Source organism: Mustela lutreola, chromosome 4 (assembly GCF_030435805.1).
Source record: "Mustela lutreola isolate mMusLut2 chromosome 4, mMusLut2.pri, whole genome shotgun sequence".
Taxonomy (NCBI): domain Eukaryota; kingdom Metazoa; phylum Chordata; class Mammalia; order Carnivora; family Mustelidae; genus Mustela; species Mustela lutreola.
In genome coordinates this window covers 88146092-88166254 of record NC_081293.1, presented here as the reverse complement: position 1 = coordinate 88166254, position 20163 = coordinate 88146092, and the positions used below count along the sequence as shown (strand labels likewise).

Genomic DNA, 20163 nt, shown 5'->3' with positions numbered 1-20163 from the left:
CGGGGAAAATGATGAATCCCTTTGGCTAATCCCCAGAAAGGGCACACAGGATCATGGCTCCTCAGGGGCACGTGCAAGTGTCAGAATGAGCAGGACTTTCCAGCAGAGGAGAGCAGAGCTGGGGGCTTGATGGGGACTTTGAAACAGAGCAGCTTGGAGAGAACATTCTGTGGAGAATGAGCTTCAACATTCTGGGGCTATAGGAAGCACTTCCTTCAGACCCTGGAACAAATCACTTTTATGTTTCACTTTGCAAAGTACTAGATCTAACAAAAGCAGTACAGTGAAGAAGGCTTTTGCATATTTAAAAAAAAGTATCATTGGCTTCTCAAAACGGCTTGGCCTGATATCTTTCAACAGCAAGTTCTTCTTCACATGTCGATGATCGCTTTTTCAGAATACGATTCAAATGGTAACAGTGCATTTTTATTTGCCCAGTGTCATGCTGGCAGGGATCCTATCTTCTCCACTGTGGCCTGAGAGCCCATGGCCAGCGCAGCCCCTTCCCTGTCCCCAAGCCACAGACACCAAGCCCCTCCTCCTTTCCCACCACTTACTGCATGATTTTTCCTTTGCAAATCAAAACCCTACACTCTGTGCTCCCCTTCAAGATCTCAGATGCTCTGATCAAGCGTGTCCAGGTGTCTCAGGAGCAGTGGGTCAAAGGTGCCCTCGAGCCAAAAGTGTCTGCGGAGTTCGACTTGACCTTGGACAGCGAGCCGCTGCTGCAGGCCATCCACCAGCTGGACTTCATCCAGATGAAATGTAGGGGTGAGCCGTGGTTGGCCCAGTTCAGGCCACGCTTCTTTCAGAAGAGGCATCCACTCTGAGGGGCAGCTCAGTGTCACTGGTGACAGGCAGAGGGAGCAGAGGGGGAGGGGAGGGGATGCCAAAGTCACAGGCCCAGGTTCAAGTCCCAGCTCAGCCACCCACTAGCTGGGTGGCCTAGGGTGGGGAGCACCCCAGTCTGAGCCTCAGTTTTCCCATTTGTAAAAGAGGATTCGTTATTTATTCAGACACTTAGTGAGTGTGCCATGTGTCAGTCGCTATTCTAGGTGTAGGACACAGCTTTGGACAAGTCAACAAACTCCTTCGTAAGATTGAGCTGATATTCTAGAAAAGGAAATAGACAGTACCCAAATATATCATACAATGTCCAATGGAGAGAGACGCAGTACAGGAGAAGAATATTCCAGATGGCAGAGGGATGGCAAATGCAAAGGTCCTGAGGCAGGAGTCCGTTTTCTGGGTTCCAAGAAGAGCAGAAAGGTCAGAGGTGAGAGCAGAATGAGTAAGACGGAGGGTGCTAGGAGGTGGAGGAGAGCCATGGGAGACACAGGCCAAGGGTCAAATATTGTGTGACTTGCACCATGTTGCAAGATTAGCAAGTAATGGCCAGAACCAAAGCCAGAGTCCTATTCCAAAGGCTCTCTCTCCGGGGACATCAAAGGTACATTCCAGAGAGGCCATAAAGCTGTTTGGTTTTTTAAAACCAAAATATCAAAGGACAGGGTGCCGCTCCCACAGAATCTATGAGGTCAGGAAATCCTTACCTGCAAAATATGGGGCCATTTTTACACTAAGGACGATACAAGTGTCTTGCACATCTCCGTGCCCACTCCCACACTCGGTTTGCACCTCAGGCAAAGTTTGGAAATGCCGCCTGCGAATGGGATGTTGTACGGAGGAACGGGGAGCCTGGCAGAGTGTAGGGAGGTGCGGCAGAAGAAGGGGTGGCCTGGAAAGGGTGGTGTGAAAGGAGGAGACTTGGAGCCGCTCAGATGCTCAGATGCTGCTCTGGGATTGGGTGGTGGGTTCACACGGGAACTGGGAGAGGCAACAGCAGAGCCTAGGACGGAGAGAGGACCCCTCCATGCTTGTAAACTGAGGCCCGGGGAGTTGGCTCCTCTCAGCCAGCCCTGAGACCAAGTCTGTAAACAAGACAGGGCTGCACCCAGCTAAACTACCAGTGCCACTTGGAAGACGGTCCAAATCACAGGAGCCAAACCGAAATCTCTGGTGTTTAGAAATCCGGTGTTGTGATTTTCCCTTTGGCAGCTGTCGGTGTGAACTGGATTTATCTCTAAAATCTCTTGAGCCTGAACAAAGCTAGAATATAAACACTTTCTCCCAATCTTACCATGATGGAACTTAGGATACATTTGATTCACATCCCTAATTCCAGGGGTTGGCTGTTGGCTACTCCAGGTTGCCTCTCCCTCCCGCATCTGGATCCCTGGGCCTTTAACGTTTAAATGTGTCTCTGGGCCAGATGTTTAAATGTGTCTTCAAATTCTGCATGCCCCCCCACCACAAGGGCACCTTCCCAAGCTGCAGTATAAGCCGCCCGTTGGCCCCACAGAGAGGGTCCACACAGGCCTTTGCGTGGCCAGGAGGCATGCGGGGACATGTGGAACTTGGGTCTGTGGGAATCCCTCGTGGGTCCCTTGTGGATCTGAGAATCAAAACCAGGGGTTCTCAGTGGGCACATGGGGAAGAGGTCAGCCCTTCCTTAGGGCTCCAGACACAGAGGCGCAGAGGCCTCTACCATGCCTTTCCCATCCCCCAACCCGACTCCAGGACACGCTGGGAATATGCGGTCACCAGTCACCTGTGCTTGCCCTCGCCCCCACCAGCTTTGAGACAGAGACTCCCGGGGCTGAGGTGTGCCTACGAGAGGTTGGGAGGGACCGCAGGGTGGCCACCATTCTTTCTGAGGCCTGGGGGCTGCTGCCTTGGGGGAGGAGAGTCGACACAAGTGTCCAGTGCCCTGCGAGGGATCTGGGCACTGAACCAGTGGTTCCTGTCACAGTGCCGCCCAGCCCCCTGCTACAGCTAGAGAAGTGCTGTACCCACAACAACAGCGTCACGCTGGCCTGGAGGATGCCACCCTTCACCCACAGCCCTGTGGACGGCTACATCCTGGAGCTGGACGACGGCGACGGGGGCCAGTTCCGGGTGAGGCCCTGCTGCTTGTTTGGAGGGTTCCTAACTCTGAGGTCTCTGGACTAGCCTGTGGGGCTGCCCTCAACTCCAATGCTGCCCCCAGAGGGCACTGGCCCAAAAGCAGAGGGCTGGTGGGTCTGGACCCTTGGGAGCTGGTGCCATTCCAACAAGGGCTAGGTCTGGGCAGCCCCCGCAGGCAGAGGTGGCAGCCACAAAAAATTTAGGACAGCTTTCCTGTGAAGACTGACACAGGTCTGAGGCCAAGGAGGAGCTCAGAGAAGCTGTCACCTGCGCGGATTAACTTCCCAGTTCACCCCACCAGTGTAGTCCTACCTGTTATTCCATGTCCTCCCAGATATCCCCATTCGCGCAGGTCCCCACTCCCTCAATTTCCTGTGACTCCCTGCTCTGTCTGCCTCGTGGATTGTTCTACCTGGCGAAGTGCTCTGCGTGTACAGACAGACACTTGGTAAACGGTGGTTGGGTTGGAATGACCTATGCTCATGTTCCCTGTGATGAAATATCATGGGGTTAATAAAGGCTCTTTGTGAGCCGGAGATGGTCTACTCCCCCATCTGGTAGAGACCCCAGCCCAGAACCCCTAATAGAGCTCTACCTTGAGATTTCACACAGTGAAGCTCAGGTCACTGCCAAGGTGCTTTGTGGGCAGGAGACCAGGGAGCACAAACTCTGAGTCTTCTGAGAGTTGCCCCTTTTCCTTCTGAGGACACTAAGACACACTAGAGCAAACCAGTGCCACCACCATAGTTGTTCTGTCCTGGGGAGCTGTGCCATCTAACAAGTCTTGCCGAAGACCAATACTCCTTTTGTTTCTCTCAAAGGAATTTAAGCATTTGTTGTTTCATTTTGTTTGTTTGTTTGTTTGTTTGAAAGGTCGCCTACAAGAACATAAGACTTGGGGAAAGAACTACAGCATTCCCTTGGGAATTGTTGGGTCCCCTGTGGCTCTGGGCATTTTAGGGAAGAGAGGAACAGAGGTCGGGTCAGCAAGGAATGGCAGCAGATCACTCACTGGGCTCAGAACCTCAGAGGTCTGGCTGTGCAAAGGAGCAAAGACCGGAAAGAGCTCCTAGACCGGAAATAGGGAAAAGAGCCCCTGTTTCTGAAATGGGAAGAGAAGACTGTTTTAGGCTGTGCAAAGAAGCAGCCACAAATACTGATGGCCTCTCTGCTGTGAGACATGACCAATAACGAAAGCTAGATACAGGGGCTAGAATTGATGAGGAGTCACACGTTATAGGAGGGAGAGTGTTGGCTTTGAATGCAGATAGGCCTGGACTTGAACCCTGGCTTCCACAGTGGTTCACTCTGATGCTGGGCAGGTTTCCTACCTTGTCTATGTCTCCTCATATATAAAATATTTAAAAAAACCAATAACACCTTTCAAGGATTGTGTGAGGATTAAAATGCCTGATACAGAGCATTGCATACAGCGATTATTATTAATAAGTTGGAATAACAAAGGGAGCGCCAACCCCCTAAACAATCAGATAGGAAATATGTTCAGACAAAGTAGAAACAGTGGCACAGGAGGAGGGCCAGGCTGTGCATTGGGGGAAGTTAGGTGGACAAAGGTGAGTTTGAAGTGAATGGGGAACAAAGTAAGTCCCTACTGAAGGCTCTTTGGGGTCCCGTTCAGAAATGTGTCACCCTCTCAGGAGGCTGTGAGCAACGCAGTTCTGGGGGGAGGGGTGGCAAAAGAGGGGGAGGGGGCGTGCAATGCCCCTTTCAGTCCAAATCAACTTGAACCCACCTGTGCTTGTTCACACGCTTCTGCTGTCCGCTTCTTCCCATTGAATGTACTGACCCTTCTTCTAAAAATATTGGTGATTTAGTCTAGTTAGATGCCTAGCACATGTTTCCTAGCTTAAATTCCCAGAAAAACCCAAAAATCTTCTCTTGCTCCAACCAAGGAGGAAGTGAGGTTTCTGTACCTCCACCCCCTTGGGGAGTCCTGTCTGACTGGCTAGCCTCAACAGGGCCAGGACATCCTCAGGCACCATGCCGGCTGGCTGCAGACCCGCTGTCCCTCCCTGCCTCCCTAGGACCCCCTCACACCTCCGCTCCACACAGGCAGAGGGGCTGGCCGGCCAGGGGTCAGACTCTGTGCTCAACTTGGACACGGTCTGCGACCCTGCAGCCCTCATCCAAATTCCTCTGATTCAAGAGCTCTGTGGGGGCACTAGCTCTTTGTCGCTAAGAGAAATGTTCCCACTAACCGAGGCATCTCCTGAGTACTCTTGGCTGTCTTTTAGGAAGTGTATGTTGGCAAAGAGACCCTGTGCACCATCGACGGTCTGCATTTCAACAGCACCTACAACGCCAGGGTCAAGGCGTTCAACTCCTCTGGCGTCGGGCCTTACAGTAAAACTGTCGTCCTGCAGACGTCTGATGGTAAGCACTCAGGGCTCAGGGTAGGACCAGATTCAGGCACTGGGGACAAGCTTCAGAAGGAGAACAGGTGGGAACACTCAGCTGCGTAGGACAGAGGAATGGAGGGATGGAGGGAATGTAGCAGCGGAAGTGTGTGTCTCCTCTGGCTCCATCCCTGCCCTGCTCACTGTGGCCCCTTGCCTGCACGTCCCCTCCCCCGACAAGCCACCAAAAAAGAGCCGGTTCTTCACCCCACTTGCTGGACTGGGAAGGGGAACAAGCAACTGAGAAGCTCAGGGTGATCCAGGGGCTGAGAATGGGTAAGCGGTCCTGGAGAAAAGGCCACTGGTCCCTGGGCATGATGATCCCTTGAATACCTAGTGTGAGAGCCCAGATCTGAGGCTTTACACACCTCGCCGCAACCTTTCAGGTCTCTGGCAACGAGAGCGCATGGGCATTCACGGGATTTTGGTCATCTGAGTCCTTAGCAGGGAGTGATGACTTAAATAAAGAACATGTTCCAAAAAGCGTCCTTCCCACTCACCCAGACATGCCCCAGCTTCAGCTGCAGTGTCCTGGCATGGTGCCAGTCCTGTTTATTGTCATCGTGTATCCCAGCGTATCCTCTGGGTGCCCTGAGGGAAATGTGACACGCCTGGTTAGTCTCCCAAGGACGGAGGGGAGAGAGGGCAGCAGCAGATGCTCTCGTCAAAGGCACAACTGGAGATGCTTTTCTGAAAGTGGTGCAGCCCGCAGGCTCATTTTAGAAATCATGAAGAGGTCACCAGCTCTCTGCCCTCGGGGGCCCCCTAGCCTGGAGAGCAGCGGTTCTTGCCCCACGCACTGTGGTCGTAATCTTAGAGCAAGTGCCTCATTTCCCCCAGTTTGAGGGCTTGGAGAATGGAGGAGGCCACTCGATGGGCTGCGGAACAGGAAGATGGAGCTTGGTGACTTTGGTTACATCGCTTCACTTGTCTGGATGTCATATCCCACACCCACCGTCTTTAACTTAAAACCGTGTGGAGCATAAGGGAACAGTGTCCAAGACCCGGACTGCACAAGATGCATTTAGGTCTGGGCTCTGACGCCCGAATGTCTGCATTCCTTGGCAAGGTTGGGCTCATGGGATTGAGACGCTGGATGAACACAGATCTGAGAGAGAGAGAGACAGAGAGAGAGTGTATGTGTGTGTGTGTGTGTGTGTACATGTGTGCCCAGGTGTTACTCCTACAGGGAAGAACATTCAACACAGGATGCCAACTTTCTGAGAGATGCAAATGAGGCTTTCTCTGAGCCCAGGGTAGAGACTGCTAGAGATTTCCATCCCTGACTCTGCTTCCCTCCTCTCCAGTGGCCTGGTTCACCTTTGACCCCAACTCTGGGCACCGGGACATCATTTTATCCAATGACAACCAGACGGCCACGTGTAGCAGCTACGACGACCGGGTGGTGCTGGGTACGGCAGCTTTCTCCAAGGGCGTGCACTACTGGGAGCTGCACGTGGACCGGTACGACAACCACCCGGACCCCGCATTCGGGGTGGCCCGGGCCAGCGTGGTCAAGGACATGATGCTGGGCAAGGACGACAAGGCCTGGGCTATGTACGTGGACAACAACCGCAGCTGGTTCATGCACTGCAACTCCCACACCAACAGGTGCGCCGTGGTGGGGCATGCAGGGGCGAGGGCCCTGCCAGCAGTGCGTCCCTGCAGCCATCCCCGAGGTCAGGCATCGGCGGGAGGTCGGAGGGGAGAGGTGTTGCAGCTACTTGGCCGTCCAGTGTCCCTGTGGAAGTGAGTGTTTGCCTGCAGAGCCTGCCGCAGAGACTAGAGCAGCCCCAGGGCACGTGGCTTTATGGGACACTCAGCAAACCCCACAACCAGGTTTTGCCAGGCCCCTAGGCTGTCCTTCCCTTCCCAGTTCTGCTCCCCTTTCCTTTATGCACTGTTATCTGGGGCCCAAGTCCCCGCGCAGCCGGCGCCCTCGAGGCTGTGACCAGGTCTCTGCAACGGGAGCAGGTGCCATTAGCCAGCTGCCTATTCACAAACCACAGAGGGGCCGGGTCCAGACCCCCCAGCTCTGTCTCTACCTGCTTAAACCAAACAGGGCCCAGATACACTGCCCACGGGAGGAATAACAGGAAGCACTTTTTATTTTATTTTATTTATTCAGTGTTCAAGATTGTTTATGCACCACACTCGGTGCTCCGTGCAATACGTGCCCTCCTTAATACCCACCACCAGGCTCACCCAACCTCCCACCCACCGCCCCTCCAAAACCCTCAGTTTGTTTCTCAGAGTCCACAGTCTCTCATGGTTCATCTTCCTCTCCGATTTCCCCCAACTCACTTCTCCTTCCCTTCTCCTAATGTCCTCCATGTTATTCCTTATGCTCCACAAGTAAGTGAAACCATATGATAATTGACTCTCTGCTTGACTTATTTCACTCAGCATAATCTCCTCCAGTCCCGTCCATGTTGCTACAAAAGTTGGGTATTCATCCTTTCTGATGGAGGCATAATACTCCATAGTGTATATGGACCACATCTTCCTTATCCATTCGTCCATTGAAGGGCATCTTGTTTCTTTCCACAGTTTGGCATCTGTGGCCATTGCTGCTATGAACACTGGGGAACAGATGGCCCTTCTTTTCACTACATCTGTATCTTCGGGGTAAATACCCAGGAGTGTAATTGCGGGGTCATAGGGAAGTTCTATTTTTAATTTCCTGAGGAATCTCCACACTGTTCTCCAAAGCGGCTGCACCAACTTGCATTCCCACCAACAGTGTAATAGAATTCCCCTTTCTCCACATCCCCTCCAACACATGTTGCTTCTTGCCTTGTTAATTTTGGCCATTCTAACTGGCGTAAGGTGGTACCTCCCTGTGGTTTTGGTTTGAATCTCATGGCTAGTGTCAATGAACTTTTTTCATGTGTCTGTTAGCCATTTGTATACATGGCGCCTGAGGCTTACAGTATCTCATTCAGTTCTCACCAGTATACAAAAGTCCTTTTACAGATTCTAGGAAGGGTTTGGGTTAAACAAGTGTCCCAAGTCACAGCACTACCTTGAGGCGCTGTCAGAGCCCCGCCAGAGTCCCGCCTCCGCTTCTCTCTGGGGTTGGGGAGCAGGTGGGACCCTGGGTAGGGGGTTGCTATAGCGGAGCCCTGCACCGCCCCAGGGCAGAGCCTCGGACCAGTCTCTACCGCCACCCGGTGGTCAGTGTCTGAATAGCACCAGGGGCCGGCTCCAGTTCCTTTTCTCCACCCTGGGCTCAGCACACCCTGGGGGAACCTGCCCTCTTGGGAAGCCCTTTTCCAGTCAGCGCCCCAGGTTTTTCCCACGACCTTCCTCATGACCTTGCTCTCTGCCCTGCCTGCCGCTGGTGAACTTGTGCCCCATCAGGAAGAGGGTAAAAATGGGTTTTTTTGTCAGCGTGGAGCCTCTGAGCTGGGGGTAGAGACCTCAGCCCTCAAATGAGGGAAGGGTGTCTGGTGGACCTGCTTCTAACACGGAGAGGAGGCAGGTCGGCCAGGGCCCCCGCAGCACAGTGCAGCTCACCGATGCTTCTCGCAGAGCGGACGTGAACTCCCACCGTGGCCAAATGTGGGATCAGGGATGCTTATCAGAGGGTCACAACTTAGCCTCAGGCTCCACCGCTGGCGCCCACAGGATGGCGACTCCAACAGGGGACTTGGTCGCAGGTGTCTGGGCCGTTTCTGAGATGAGCTGAAGCCCCATGGACCTTCTGAAATCTCCTGGAGGCCTGGCTGTCTGTCTCTTTGTGGCTCTCAACTTCTCATGGGTTAAAGCTGTCTAGGGCACCAAGTTCGTTCCTTTCCTTGGCAGATAAAGGAGCCTTCCTTCCCCACTCCAGGTTTCTAAGTGGGACCTGCTCATCAAAACCCGAAAACTCCCTGGGGGTTCAAGTCTCAGGGACTGTGAGGGTAAACAGGACAGAATAAGCTGGTTCCCCCAGGGTAAGGAAGCAAACATGAGGGGTAAGGCCTTCCTGTGTGGCCCTTAACTGGTGAGTGCGCTTCAGGAAAAGTCTCATAGCCCAGAAGAAGAGCTCCCTGCATGGCCAGGGGGGCTGTGTGTCGGGGAGGATATTCCGAGCATCCTTTAAGTGACTCAGAGCCATCACCTCCATCCCAAGCTGGGTGTGGTTGGTGATGGGGCTTCCTGGGGCTTCTCTTCCCAGGACGGAAGGTGGCGTGTGCAAGGGGGCCACTGTTGGCGTGCTCCTGGACCTGAATAAGCACACTCTGACCTTCTTCATCAACGGGCAGCAGCAAGGCCCCACCGCCTTCAGCCACGTGGAGGGGGTCTTCATGCCGGCCCTCAGCCTCAACCGTAACGTGCAGGTACTGTGTATCCTCGAGGCAGGAGCCCATCTGGTGGCTCCCCTCGGGGCTCGGGGGCTTCCAGAGGGCACTTGGACGACGTGGGCTGTAAGGCAGCTGACTGTCGTGTGCCCGGGCAGAGAGCCACCTCCCCTCAGCCCACCTTCCCTGGAGACGGTCTCTCCGGCGTGATCAAGTCTCACTTACTCACTTGAAATAAGCAGAGGCTCTAAGCCGGTGGCCAGGTGTGTGCTGGGCCTTCCGGGCGAGGCTCTCCCCTGAGAGGAAAAACACACAAGTGGGCTGGAAGAGACTTTTCCGAGGGGCTGTGAGTTTCCTTCTGCTCCCTCTCGCCCTTCTCTGCTCCCTCTGGCTCCCATATGAAGTAGGCAAGAAAGATGTCCTTTTAGATCTCAGGGCTGGGCCGTCCCCAGGGAGGGCTCAGGAGGCCGCAAAAGGATAGAGACAGAATGGGAGCCTGGATGGGTGTGTGTCGGGGGGAGAGTAAAGTGGAGGTAGCACCCTTGGCCTCTGGCAGAGCCCTCCTCCCGCGGGGGTCCTGCTTTGTGGTGCCCACTGGCTCTGAGTACTGACAGGGCTGCGTCCATCACTGATGGATTGATTTGTACCCCTGCTTGCTCACGGGAGGGCTTTGAGGCAGCCTGAAACGTGGGCTGTCCTCCCACCTGGTTAATAGAACAGGTGCCCAAAAGGCACGGGGGCCACGGAAAGAAAGCAGAAACAAATACATAACCGCGAGGGCCATACGCCTGCTGCAACAGAGCCTCGGCCTTGTCTGGGCTCCTGGCTGCCAGGACAAAATGGGCTGTCCGGGCACAAACCAGCTCCTTGGGGCAAACTGGTGGACACTGCAGGAGTGAAATTGAGCCACACAGCAAACAGTGTAGCCCACAAGAGAGAGAGAAGCCCTTGGGATGCTGCCTGTGGCCACCCACTGTGCTCTGTGAGGGGTTCTCATGGTGGCCTCCCCCACCCTCACTCAGCCCGCCTTCTTTTTCAGGTCACTCTGCACACGGGACTGGAAGTGCCGACAAACCTGGGGCGGCCCAAGCTGTCCGGCAACTAGCCTCCCAGCTCCAACTGCTCACCGGCATCTGGGAAGAGCCCCCCCACCCCTCACTACGTTCAAAGAACCCACAAGGGTAGGACGATCATGTCACAGGTGCAGCCCCAGCAGCCACTGAGTAACTTAGAGAAAAGTTTTCTTTGGGAGATGCAGAAGAGGTCTGCAAGCCATGCTTGTTGGGGCGACTGGTTAAACTGGCCACTTGCGAAAGTAACCACTGGTTGATGGTGAACGTGGGTATGTGTCCCTATCATATCTCCTGGACGTTGCAAATACTCCCAAAGAAGGACCTTTCTCATGTTTCCTGCCATCTGTTTTCAAAGCTTGTCTTTTGGGGGAAGGAGGCACCAGGAGGGCAGACCGGCACCCCGAGAGCAGGAGGCAGGAAGACAGTTTGGATTCCTATGCTCCAAGCGTTGAACCTTCACCGGGACACCACTCAGTCCCGAGGCTACAGGTTCTCACCTTCGCCAGGAAATGTGATCCTTTTGCTTGTAGGTCCTGGAGGTTCCACTTGGTTATGCCCTTGCAAACCTCATCCAAGGTCAATAGAAAGGGGCACTGATTTGGACCTTCACCACTCCCACTGAACTGCTGAGAACCTTTTAAAATGGTTTTCTTTGGTCCTTCATTAATCAACCAGTCTCTCTCTCTCTCTCTCTCTCTCTCTCTCTCTCTCTCGCACGCATGCGCACACACACACCACGCACGTAGTTTGCTAAGATTCATTCACTCGGTTGTTCGTTCTTAAACACAAAGGAAAACACGGACATCGGAATGATAATGTGAGGAGTCGTCACCTGGTGGCTCTTTCTGGAACTGCAAGCCTGTCTGAGTTGCTCTCTTCCAGACAGGGGGTCCCCCCTCCCCCCTCCCGGACTCAGAGCAGGAAAGGTGGGAGGCCCTGGGGAAGCCGCTTAGAGCCGCCGCCCCTTGCTTGGAGACCCGCCCTACTGTTATCCTGGAAGCAGGAGGTGGCCCCAGGGGCAGGCGTGGTTCTGCTCTGGCGGGGGAGGGGGGCAGTTCCTCGAAGAATATCAGCAGAGTTCCTCGCCCCTCAGTCTCCCGGGAGGAGCTTGGGTGTCCAGATCTCTAGAGGCCGAGGTGGGGCCTCCTTGCTGGGAACACAGACCTTGTCCCAGGAGACGCGCAGGAGTGATTTGTGTTTCTGGGAAAGAGAGCTCGCTTTTGGGGCTCTGGAGCCTGCCTTGCTCCTGTCCCTAGAGCACCTTCCTGTCCTCTTCTTTTCCTCCTTGTCTCCTGCCACTCCACTTTCCATCTGGTAGTGAAACGTTCTGTCTCCTTTTTAAAAGAATCTATTTTATCAAGCATTTTATTTTGTCCACTTGTTCGGATTTTTATAAAACTCAGCCCGTAAACCGGCAGCAACTGTGTTGACTCGGTTCTACCTGCTTGTTGAGACGCTGCCCTTGCTTTCTGAGTCTCCCCGGCCGATGCTGTGTAGACCCTGCCCCTAGCAGCAGATCCGACAATCCTACCTCAGAGCCCACGCCCTTGGACTGCAAGCCTGCCTTGTCTCCGCCTTGCGGGCAGGTGTGGCTGGCTAGGCCAGCCACCGGCGTCTTCAGGAGCTGCCTGGTGCTGTCTCAGCCTCCGTGTCCGGTCCTGGTAGCCACCTGCCAGGGATGCTGAGGTCCTGCCTCTTCATTCTCTGCCTGCTACGTGGTTCCTTGGGTGCACGGAGGCACTCCTTGTCCTGTCCCGGAGCTCTGCCAGATCCCCCCGCTGGGGATGTCCCTCCAGGACCCCAGGCTACCGCCTGTCCTCCCGGCAACTGCCTCTCTCCTCTTTGCTTCCACTTGCCTTTGGTTCGCTCCTTAGCCATAGCTCCGGGTGGACTCAGCTTGGAAGACGGAGAGGATTGGAGGACACAGAGGAGCCATGGCCTTCCTGGGGCTGATGAAGCTTGGCTGATGGGCCCAGACATATCGGCTGTGGGAGAAGAACCACCAGTGCCCTGGGAGTGACATCAGGAGTGAGTGTGGCTGGGAAGACGGTGGTGGCTCTCCGTAGCAGGGTCCCAGTGTGAGGCTGGGGAGCATCCAGAGTGCCCGAAGCTGGCCCCGGCTCTGCCTCATTGGAGAGGAGCTGCTCCAGGTCAGTCAGCTGGACTTGGTACCACGCTCAGGACAGCCAGCGCCTCGGTCAGAGGGAGATAGGAACAAGGAGAAGGGAAAGTCCCACAATGGCAGGGGGTCTCTTTGGGATATAAAAGGTGGTTTTCCAGAGGGAAGCTTCCAGAATCCCTCACTCCTGTGAGGGCCCAGAGCAGGCACCTTGCTACCTTTGCCAACTCCTCCAGGAGCGCAGCAGCAATACGGCCGATGCCAGGCCCCCTGTCAGGCTGTCCTACAGCCACCTCTCCTGTCCTCAGCACAATACACCTTTCAGGGACAAGAACGGACCGAAGAGAGAAGGCAGGTCCATGCCACACACCTGTGTATTTGAGCGGCCAGCAAAACGAAGAATGAATCATCAACAGCTCGGGGCTTTATGTCACCCTCCCAGGAGGCCCCTGGTATGTGGAGTCGAGATGACCAGTCATGGGTTTCTTATCTGCCATCGAATTCCCTGTCCCTTTACAATGAACGTGGTGGCATTTTTGTACATGAAATTATATCAGGACGATGCTTGTTTGTTGGCTGGCCAAGGGATAACTTGGTGTTTGTCGTTGAGCAGTTTCGGTGAGAAAGGAGTTCAGAGTAACTTAGATGGTCAAGTTCCGCTGCATTGTAAATAATGGCGAACATAGTTCTGCGGTTTGTTCTTTGCTGGTGAGCAAGTTTGGTCGAAGTGTATGCCTTCCCTTCTAGAACTAATCCTTTTTAAAAAGTGTCCCCATAGCTAGTCACTGCATAGCATCCTAGCTCCCAATTCAAAGCAATGTAAGCAATGTAAGACAGCACATACAACCCTGCCTCCCCCTCTCTGTCCTGTTTAGGAAAATAATGATTCTAATTAAAGTGGACATCAGTAATCCTGACCCACAAAGCAAATGACCTAAAAGCTCTAAAACTGTATATAGTTCTAGGCTGAATCCTCAGCCATATATGAACTCCATGGTTGTGACAGCACTGTCAAGTGCCCCGTAGCCCGCTGACGGGAGGAGGCTGGGGAGTGAGCCTGGGGATGGGAACAGGCCCGTCCTCTTTGGTCTGGGCACCCAGGAACGCCCCACCTTTCTCTGCCCACCAGAGCGCTCCCCGGAAAGGACGAGGGCGACGCAGGTCCTGTGTGTCATCCTCCGGGGATATTTGCATTTTAGCCTTAATTCTGACTGCAAGTGAAAGGCTCGCCCCACACCCCTTGAAGGTGTGTTTCAGCAGAGGGGTGGGCAGCTCTTACACAAAGCTGTTGCAGGTTCGACCCCGTGGCCTCCTGCTCATGGTGAGGCAGTGAGGGTAGGGAAGAGCCCTGGGCAAGGCGGGATTCAGCATGGTAATGCTGGGAAACGCTGTCACAAGGCCCGTCGATGATGCCGGGTTCCTCGATGTCAGTGACATTTTGGGGTGGGTAACTCTCTTACTGTGGGCGGTCCTGTGTGCTGTAGGATGGTTAACTGCATCCTTGGCCTCCACCCACAAGAGTCCAGTAGCGCCCCCCTCCCAAGTTTGCTGCGATGACTACGCGTCTACAGACATTGCCAGCCGTCCCCTGTGGGACATCCTGGGCTGAGAGCCACTGGTTTGTCCTGTGTCCACATGTAGAGTGATGGGTGAGGCTTCACGCCAGTGTTAGACAGAAAGCCTGTATCACCGGGCTGTGGGCCTTCCTCCTAACCCCCAAGCCCAGGATGCGCCAGAGGGCTGCAGCATTCTGCCGGCAGGGGAAGGTGGGGAAGATGGCGTGAGCCGCAAAAAGAAGCCGAGGGGTCAGGTCTCACTCCGTACTCCCTGCGGATGCCCCCCCGCTCCGCAGCCCCACTCCTAGAAGGCAAACACTTGTTACCTTCTTTTTCCTTGGCCACGTTTGACCAGAAGCAACAGGAAATTCTTAATGGATTTGTGGCCTTTCTCTGGTTTTAAAAATCAAATCCAATCTCCTTAAAAGGTATTTAAGGTCTGCGCTGATTCCAGGACATCTCCACTTCTGTTTCTCAAGTAAGCCGTGTTCAAGGGATCGCATGCCTTGGCAGTCCTCCCTGGAGAGAACAGGATCCTGGTGGCTTTAACTTTGAATGGACTGGAAAATCATGGCATGGGTGTGGGCAAATGTCTTAAATCTTTCTGTGCCTCTGTATCCCCACCCGAAAATGGAACGAGTCATACTAACCTACCTCCTCTGATGTATTGTGAGGATTATAGAATAACACTTTTTAAAGGAAAAAAAATAATAGTCTTTCATCTATTGAGTCTAGGCTAATGGTTCCCATTCAGTGAATCAAGCCTGTGTGGTGACTTTTCAGAATGTTCTCTGACCACAGACAGTGTCTTCCATCCCAGCCTAGTAGGACCAGGAGCATGTGTTTATTACACTGTTGCCTGGCCTTGAGGAGGGGAAATTTCGACATGTAAAATAGGCTTCACATGACCATACAAAGCAACAAAACACCCCAAATGTTCCCATTGCCAGTGAGGCCTGTTTTAATGGTACTTTTTGTATAAAGTGCCGTAAACAGGCTGTGTATCAGCATCTCATTGTTCGTCCCAAAGGCATCTGAGTGCAGAAGCCCACATAAGACCTGGAAAGAGGTTAACCTGCCTTTCCGGCCACCTCGGTCACCTTAAGTTCTAGTATCTAAGGTGTCCCCAACCCGTTGTGTAACTCCATTGTCTCCCAAGATGTCAGGCAGGGGAGCAGCTCTGAGAACCAATGTCTAAGAGTAAGGCGGGAGGCCCCTGCTGGGTGGTCATCCGGCCCTGGGACTCCCCTTGTTCTACCTGCTAAGGGGGTCTGGGCAGGGGGGACTCCAGGCTCTCTCAGTGAACGAGGCTGACTTCAGCCAGGGTTTGGGAGTCGAGACCTTACAGGGGAGTCTCGTCTGGAGGCGTCACTATTCTCTCAGAGTGCTGCTCCTGGAGGGAACAGGCTGCCCACCCCGGTCCTGGGGAAGACCCGGGCAAGGTGGACACCGCTCATCAGGCCAGGCCCTCAGGCAGGCAGGCTCCGAGGAGAGCCCAGAAACAGACTTCGGGTTTGAAAAGTGACCGCCGCGGCTGTGGGAGTGGGAACATGACTGGCGTCTGCTGGGTGAGAGCCCAGCGTGGGGCCAAGCTGGACCTTTCCAGTTCCTCCCATACCCGGTGACTGGGCGTCCCTCGCTCCCAGCTTCCCCGGCACCTAGAGGACGCACAGAGGGAGCAAGGCAGAAGATGTTAAATGCATGAGGTAGAATTGCTGCTTTCCCACTAAACTGTGTATTAAGCATGAGAGATTTGTTTAACGTTGGCAAAGGAATTTTAAAAAGTAACAAACTTTGTGTCCTTGTTTTGACTGCCCAGAGAACATCCCCGTGCCTGCCTTTCTTTACCTGTTTTCTCCCTGCTCCCCGCCCTCGCATCCACTTCCCGTGAGAGTTGGTATCTGGAGGCAGCTCTTGGTCCGGTTCATGTTCATGTCCCACTGGAAACACAGGGAGTGGCCGGGGGAGAGAGGGAGGAGGCGGGGGAAGGGGTGGGGAGGAAAGCAACTTTTTTCTAATTTTTGTATTGATACCCACAAGCGTTTGTATTTTTTGAATTGCAAACACTGTGTTTTCTGGTCTTTGGGGGTCGGTTGAACTTTGTGTATTGCCTTTTGGAAAACCTGAGTTTTATCACAGTCTTACGCAGATTTGAAATAAATTCTTTTGACACTGCCAACACCTGAAAGACGAGGCACAGTCTGTAACCCGCGCTCAGCCACCAGGTGCGCGTCTGGCCGCCATGGGCCCTGCGTGCAGGGTGAAGGCAGTGGGAGGGGAGGCCACGGGAGGGGAGGTGGCGGGAGGGGAGGCCACCTCTCCCCCAGAGGCCCCAGGCCTTCCACGGCGCCAGAGTCAATCCTGCCGCCGCTGCGCGCAGACCAGGTGTTGGGGCGGGTCCATCTGAAAGCACAGGGCGCTCACGAATCCATTCCTACAAGAGGTGACAGGGCTGGCGTTGATAGCAGGGAACATCACGGTGAAGATACAGCCATGAATAAAATACTGATCAGGGCTTACAAGACACTGGGAGTTGGGGAAGACATCCTCATCTCTGAGCTCCTAGAAGACTGGCCAGCCCCTTCAGCCACACAGACTGCGCCCAGGGGGGTCCACCCTAAAAGTTCCCTCCCTGCGGCCTGCCTCAAAGTGTGATCCCCAGGAACACCCGCCCAGCATGCCTCCTGCTAGCCCCTTCGGCCGGGCCTCAGGGCTCAGTCACCTGCCGGATCCCGGGACCGCTGACATCAGGGGCCGTTGCAGACTGAGACGGGGCAGCATGGCATTCACTCGCAGGGGCCCTGCAGGGCACCCCCCCTTGAAAGCAAAGGAAGCAAGACCAGCCACGGAGAGGTCGAGCTGTGACACAGACCCAGTGAAGGACCCAGCCGGGCTTTGATGGCCTCATGTCAATCCAGCACGGACTGTGTACCCCACCCCACCCCACCCGGGGAGGGAGGTGACACGATCCCTGCTCAGAACAATGAAGTGACAAGCACTTGTTCCTAAAAGGGGATCTGAGTGAGAGGCATCACAGCGCCCACCACCACCATCCTGGTGCCACAGACCCACCCTCCATTCAAGCCTGGGGAGAAGCTCTTCCAGAATGCCAGTGAGGGAGGCTTAGGGAAGGCTAGGGACTCAAACTACATTCCCCGTCACTGCAGCTGGCCTTGGAGCTGCACGGGACACTCACGGTCTGTCAGTCCCGACTCCACTCGCCCTCACCTAGTCCCCCTCTCTTATTTGTGATCCAGACCCTCATCCCAGGGTTCCAAGCCTCGGGTCACCAGGCCCTTCTCCCCCCGGGTTGCTGCGTTTGTCTATTTGCCATCAAAATCAGGCGAAAAGAGTATGAAGAGATGCCTGAGGGGACGGCGGCCTGGGTGCAGCTTCCTGCCTGCTCCACTGGTGACAGCAGCCCTGACAGTCAGGGTCACCCCTGTGCTACTGTTCTTATAGGGACAACCGCCTTGGTTCAGTGGGACATGTGCTGTGCTGTTTCTTCTGGGAAGCAGGGGCTCCAGGTCCATGGGGCCAAGAGCTGTGGGGACAGGAATCTCAAGGTCCTTAAGTGGGTCACTGGGAAGAACGGTAGGCGGGGTGTTGTGTGGAGCGACACTGATCCACCAGACAGTGTCCAGGACAGGAAGAAACCCCCGGAAGGAGAAACAGCAGTGTGCAGGCTATAAGGGAACACAGATGCAGTCACTGGTCTATTCCGTTCTGAACTGGTCTGAACTGGTCCGTTCCCTTTGTGGCTTCTAGTTAAAATCTTCCTCTTCCTTTGGATGGCTGTTTTTCTTTCTTCCTTTTTTTTTTTTCTTTTTAAGATTTTTATTTATTTATCTGGGAGAAAAAAAACATAAGAGAGCTTGCACGAGCAGGGGAAGGGGCAAAGGGAGAAGCAGGCTGGGAGCCTGACAACCCGGGACTTGATCCCAGGTCCCTGGGATCATAACCTAAGTAAGCCAAAGGCAGACACTCAACCACTGAGCCACAGTCACCCCCGGATGACTGTTTTTCCTGGGGGCTTCTCTCTGCTGCTCATCTTGCTGGAAGAAACCTTCTCAACAGGGAAATAAAAAGCATGGTCTTAAGCCGGATCTCCAACCCTTAAAATATAGGTTTCTTTTAGCCTCTAAACGTTTTAGAGCTCCCAATGGTAACAAAGCCACTCTTTAAGTATTAATTCAGTAAATTACAAAGTGAAACCCAAACAAGGTGAGTAGTTTATACATGGAACTTTTCCAGAACTGAGCAGCCTGTGGGTCCAGAGTCTTGGCTAAGGGCTCAGCTGTCTAAGCCAAACAGTTCCTGGAGGTGGGGGTGAGGCGGGGCTGCCTTGGAGCCTGATCTCTCTGTAGAGAAGGAAAGAACTGACAGGTCACTCCGACATAAATTAAAATCCTCTGTTGTGTTAAAAGTCACAGCTACATATACCACAAAATTGTGTTTTATTTACATAACTTTTTCTTTTAAAGAGTTTATTCATTTATTCGACAGAGAGAGAAATCACAAGTAGGCAGGCAGGCAAAGAGAAAGGGAGAAGCAGGTTCCCCACTGAGCAGAGAGCCTGATGCGGGGCTTGATCCCAGGCTGCTGGGATCATGACCTGAGCTGAAGGCAGAGGCCCAACCGAGCCACCCAGGTGTCCCCTATTTATATAACTTCTAACGAAGGACATTTTGTATACTTAGGAGAGTAAAAATTACAACTGCTTTTCCCACAAGTCAGCTGCCAAATTTGTACACTGTTGGTTCTTTCATCATACAGTAACATTACACAACTTCTATTTTTTTGTCATTGCTAGTCCCCATACAGTATATTAGTTTTTTGTGGGTTTTTTTTTTTTTTAAAGATTTTATTTATTTATTTGACAGAGATCACAAGTAGGCAGAGAGGCAGGCAGAGAGAGAGAGGAGGAAGCAGGCTCCCTGCTGAGCAGAGAGCCCCATGCGGGACTCGATCCCAGAACCCTGAGATCATGACCTGAGCCGAAGGCAGCGGCTTAACCCACTGAGCCACCCAGGCGCCCCTACATTAGTTTTTGATACAGTGTTCCATGATTGTTTGCGTATAACACTCAGTACTCCATGCAATCTGTACCTTTAATACCATCATGGGGCTCACCCATGTCTCTGCCCCTCTCCCCTCTAAAACCCTGTTTGTTTCCTGGAGTCCATAGTCTCTCATGGTTCGTCTCCTCCTCTGATTCCCCACCTTCATTTTTCCCTTCCTTCTCCTAATGTCCTCCATGCTATTCCTTATGTTCCACAAATAAGTGAAACCATAGGAAAACTGACTTTCTCTGACTTATTTCACTCAGCACAATCTCCTCCAGTCCCACCCATGCTGATGCAAAAGTTGGGTATTCATCCTAATGGCTGAGTAATATTCCATTGTACATATGGACCCCATCTTTACCCGTTCGTCTGTTGAAGGGCAGCTCAGTGATTTCCAGTTTGCCTGCTGTAGCCATTGCTGCTATGAACATCGGGGCGCATATGGCCCTTCTTTTCCCATCTGTCTCTTTGGGGTAAATACCCAGGAGTGCAATTGCAGGGTCATAGGGTAGCTCTGTTTTTAACTTTTTGAGGAAATCTCCACACTTTCTTCCAAACTGGCTGCACCAACTTGCATTCCCACCAACAGTGTAAGAGGGTTCCCCTTTCTCCACATCCTCTCCAGCACATTGTTTCCTGCCTTAATTTTTGCCAGTCTTAACTGCTGTAGGTGGTATCC

At 53.5% G+C, this 20163-nt stretch overlaps 1 protein-coding gene across 2 annotated transcripts in view; it reads left to right on the top strand.

The window, feature by feature from the left end:
* Nucleotides 1-16591, top strand: part of TRIM67 (tripartite motif containing 67) — a 44854-nt gene extending 28263 nt beyond the window's left edge. Inside the window, exons 6-11 of one of the 2 annotated variants that reach the window (XM_059170477.1) lie at nt 612-771; nt 2813-2958; nt 5223-5361; nt 6692-6995; nt 9547-9709; nt 10710-16591. In XM_059170477.1, coding sequence (XP_059026460.1) covers nt 612-771; nt 2813-2958; nt 5223-5361; nt 6692-6995; nt 9547-9709; nt 10710-10775 — 978 coding nt within the window. In that variant the 3' untranslated portion in view covers nt 10776-16591. The remainder of the gene's footprint in view (nt 1-611; nt 772-2812; nt 2959-5222; nt 5362-6691; nt 6996-9546; nt 9710-10709) is intronic. The other variant, XM_059170479.1, reaches the window with a different exon arrangement.
* The last annotated feature ends 3572 nt before the right edge of the window (nt 16592-20163 follow it).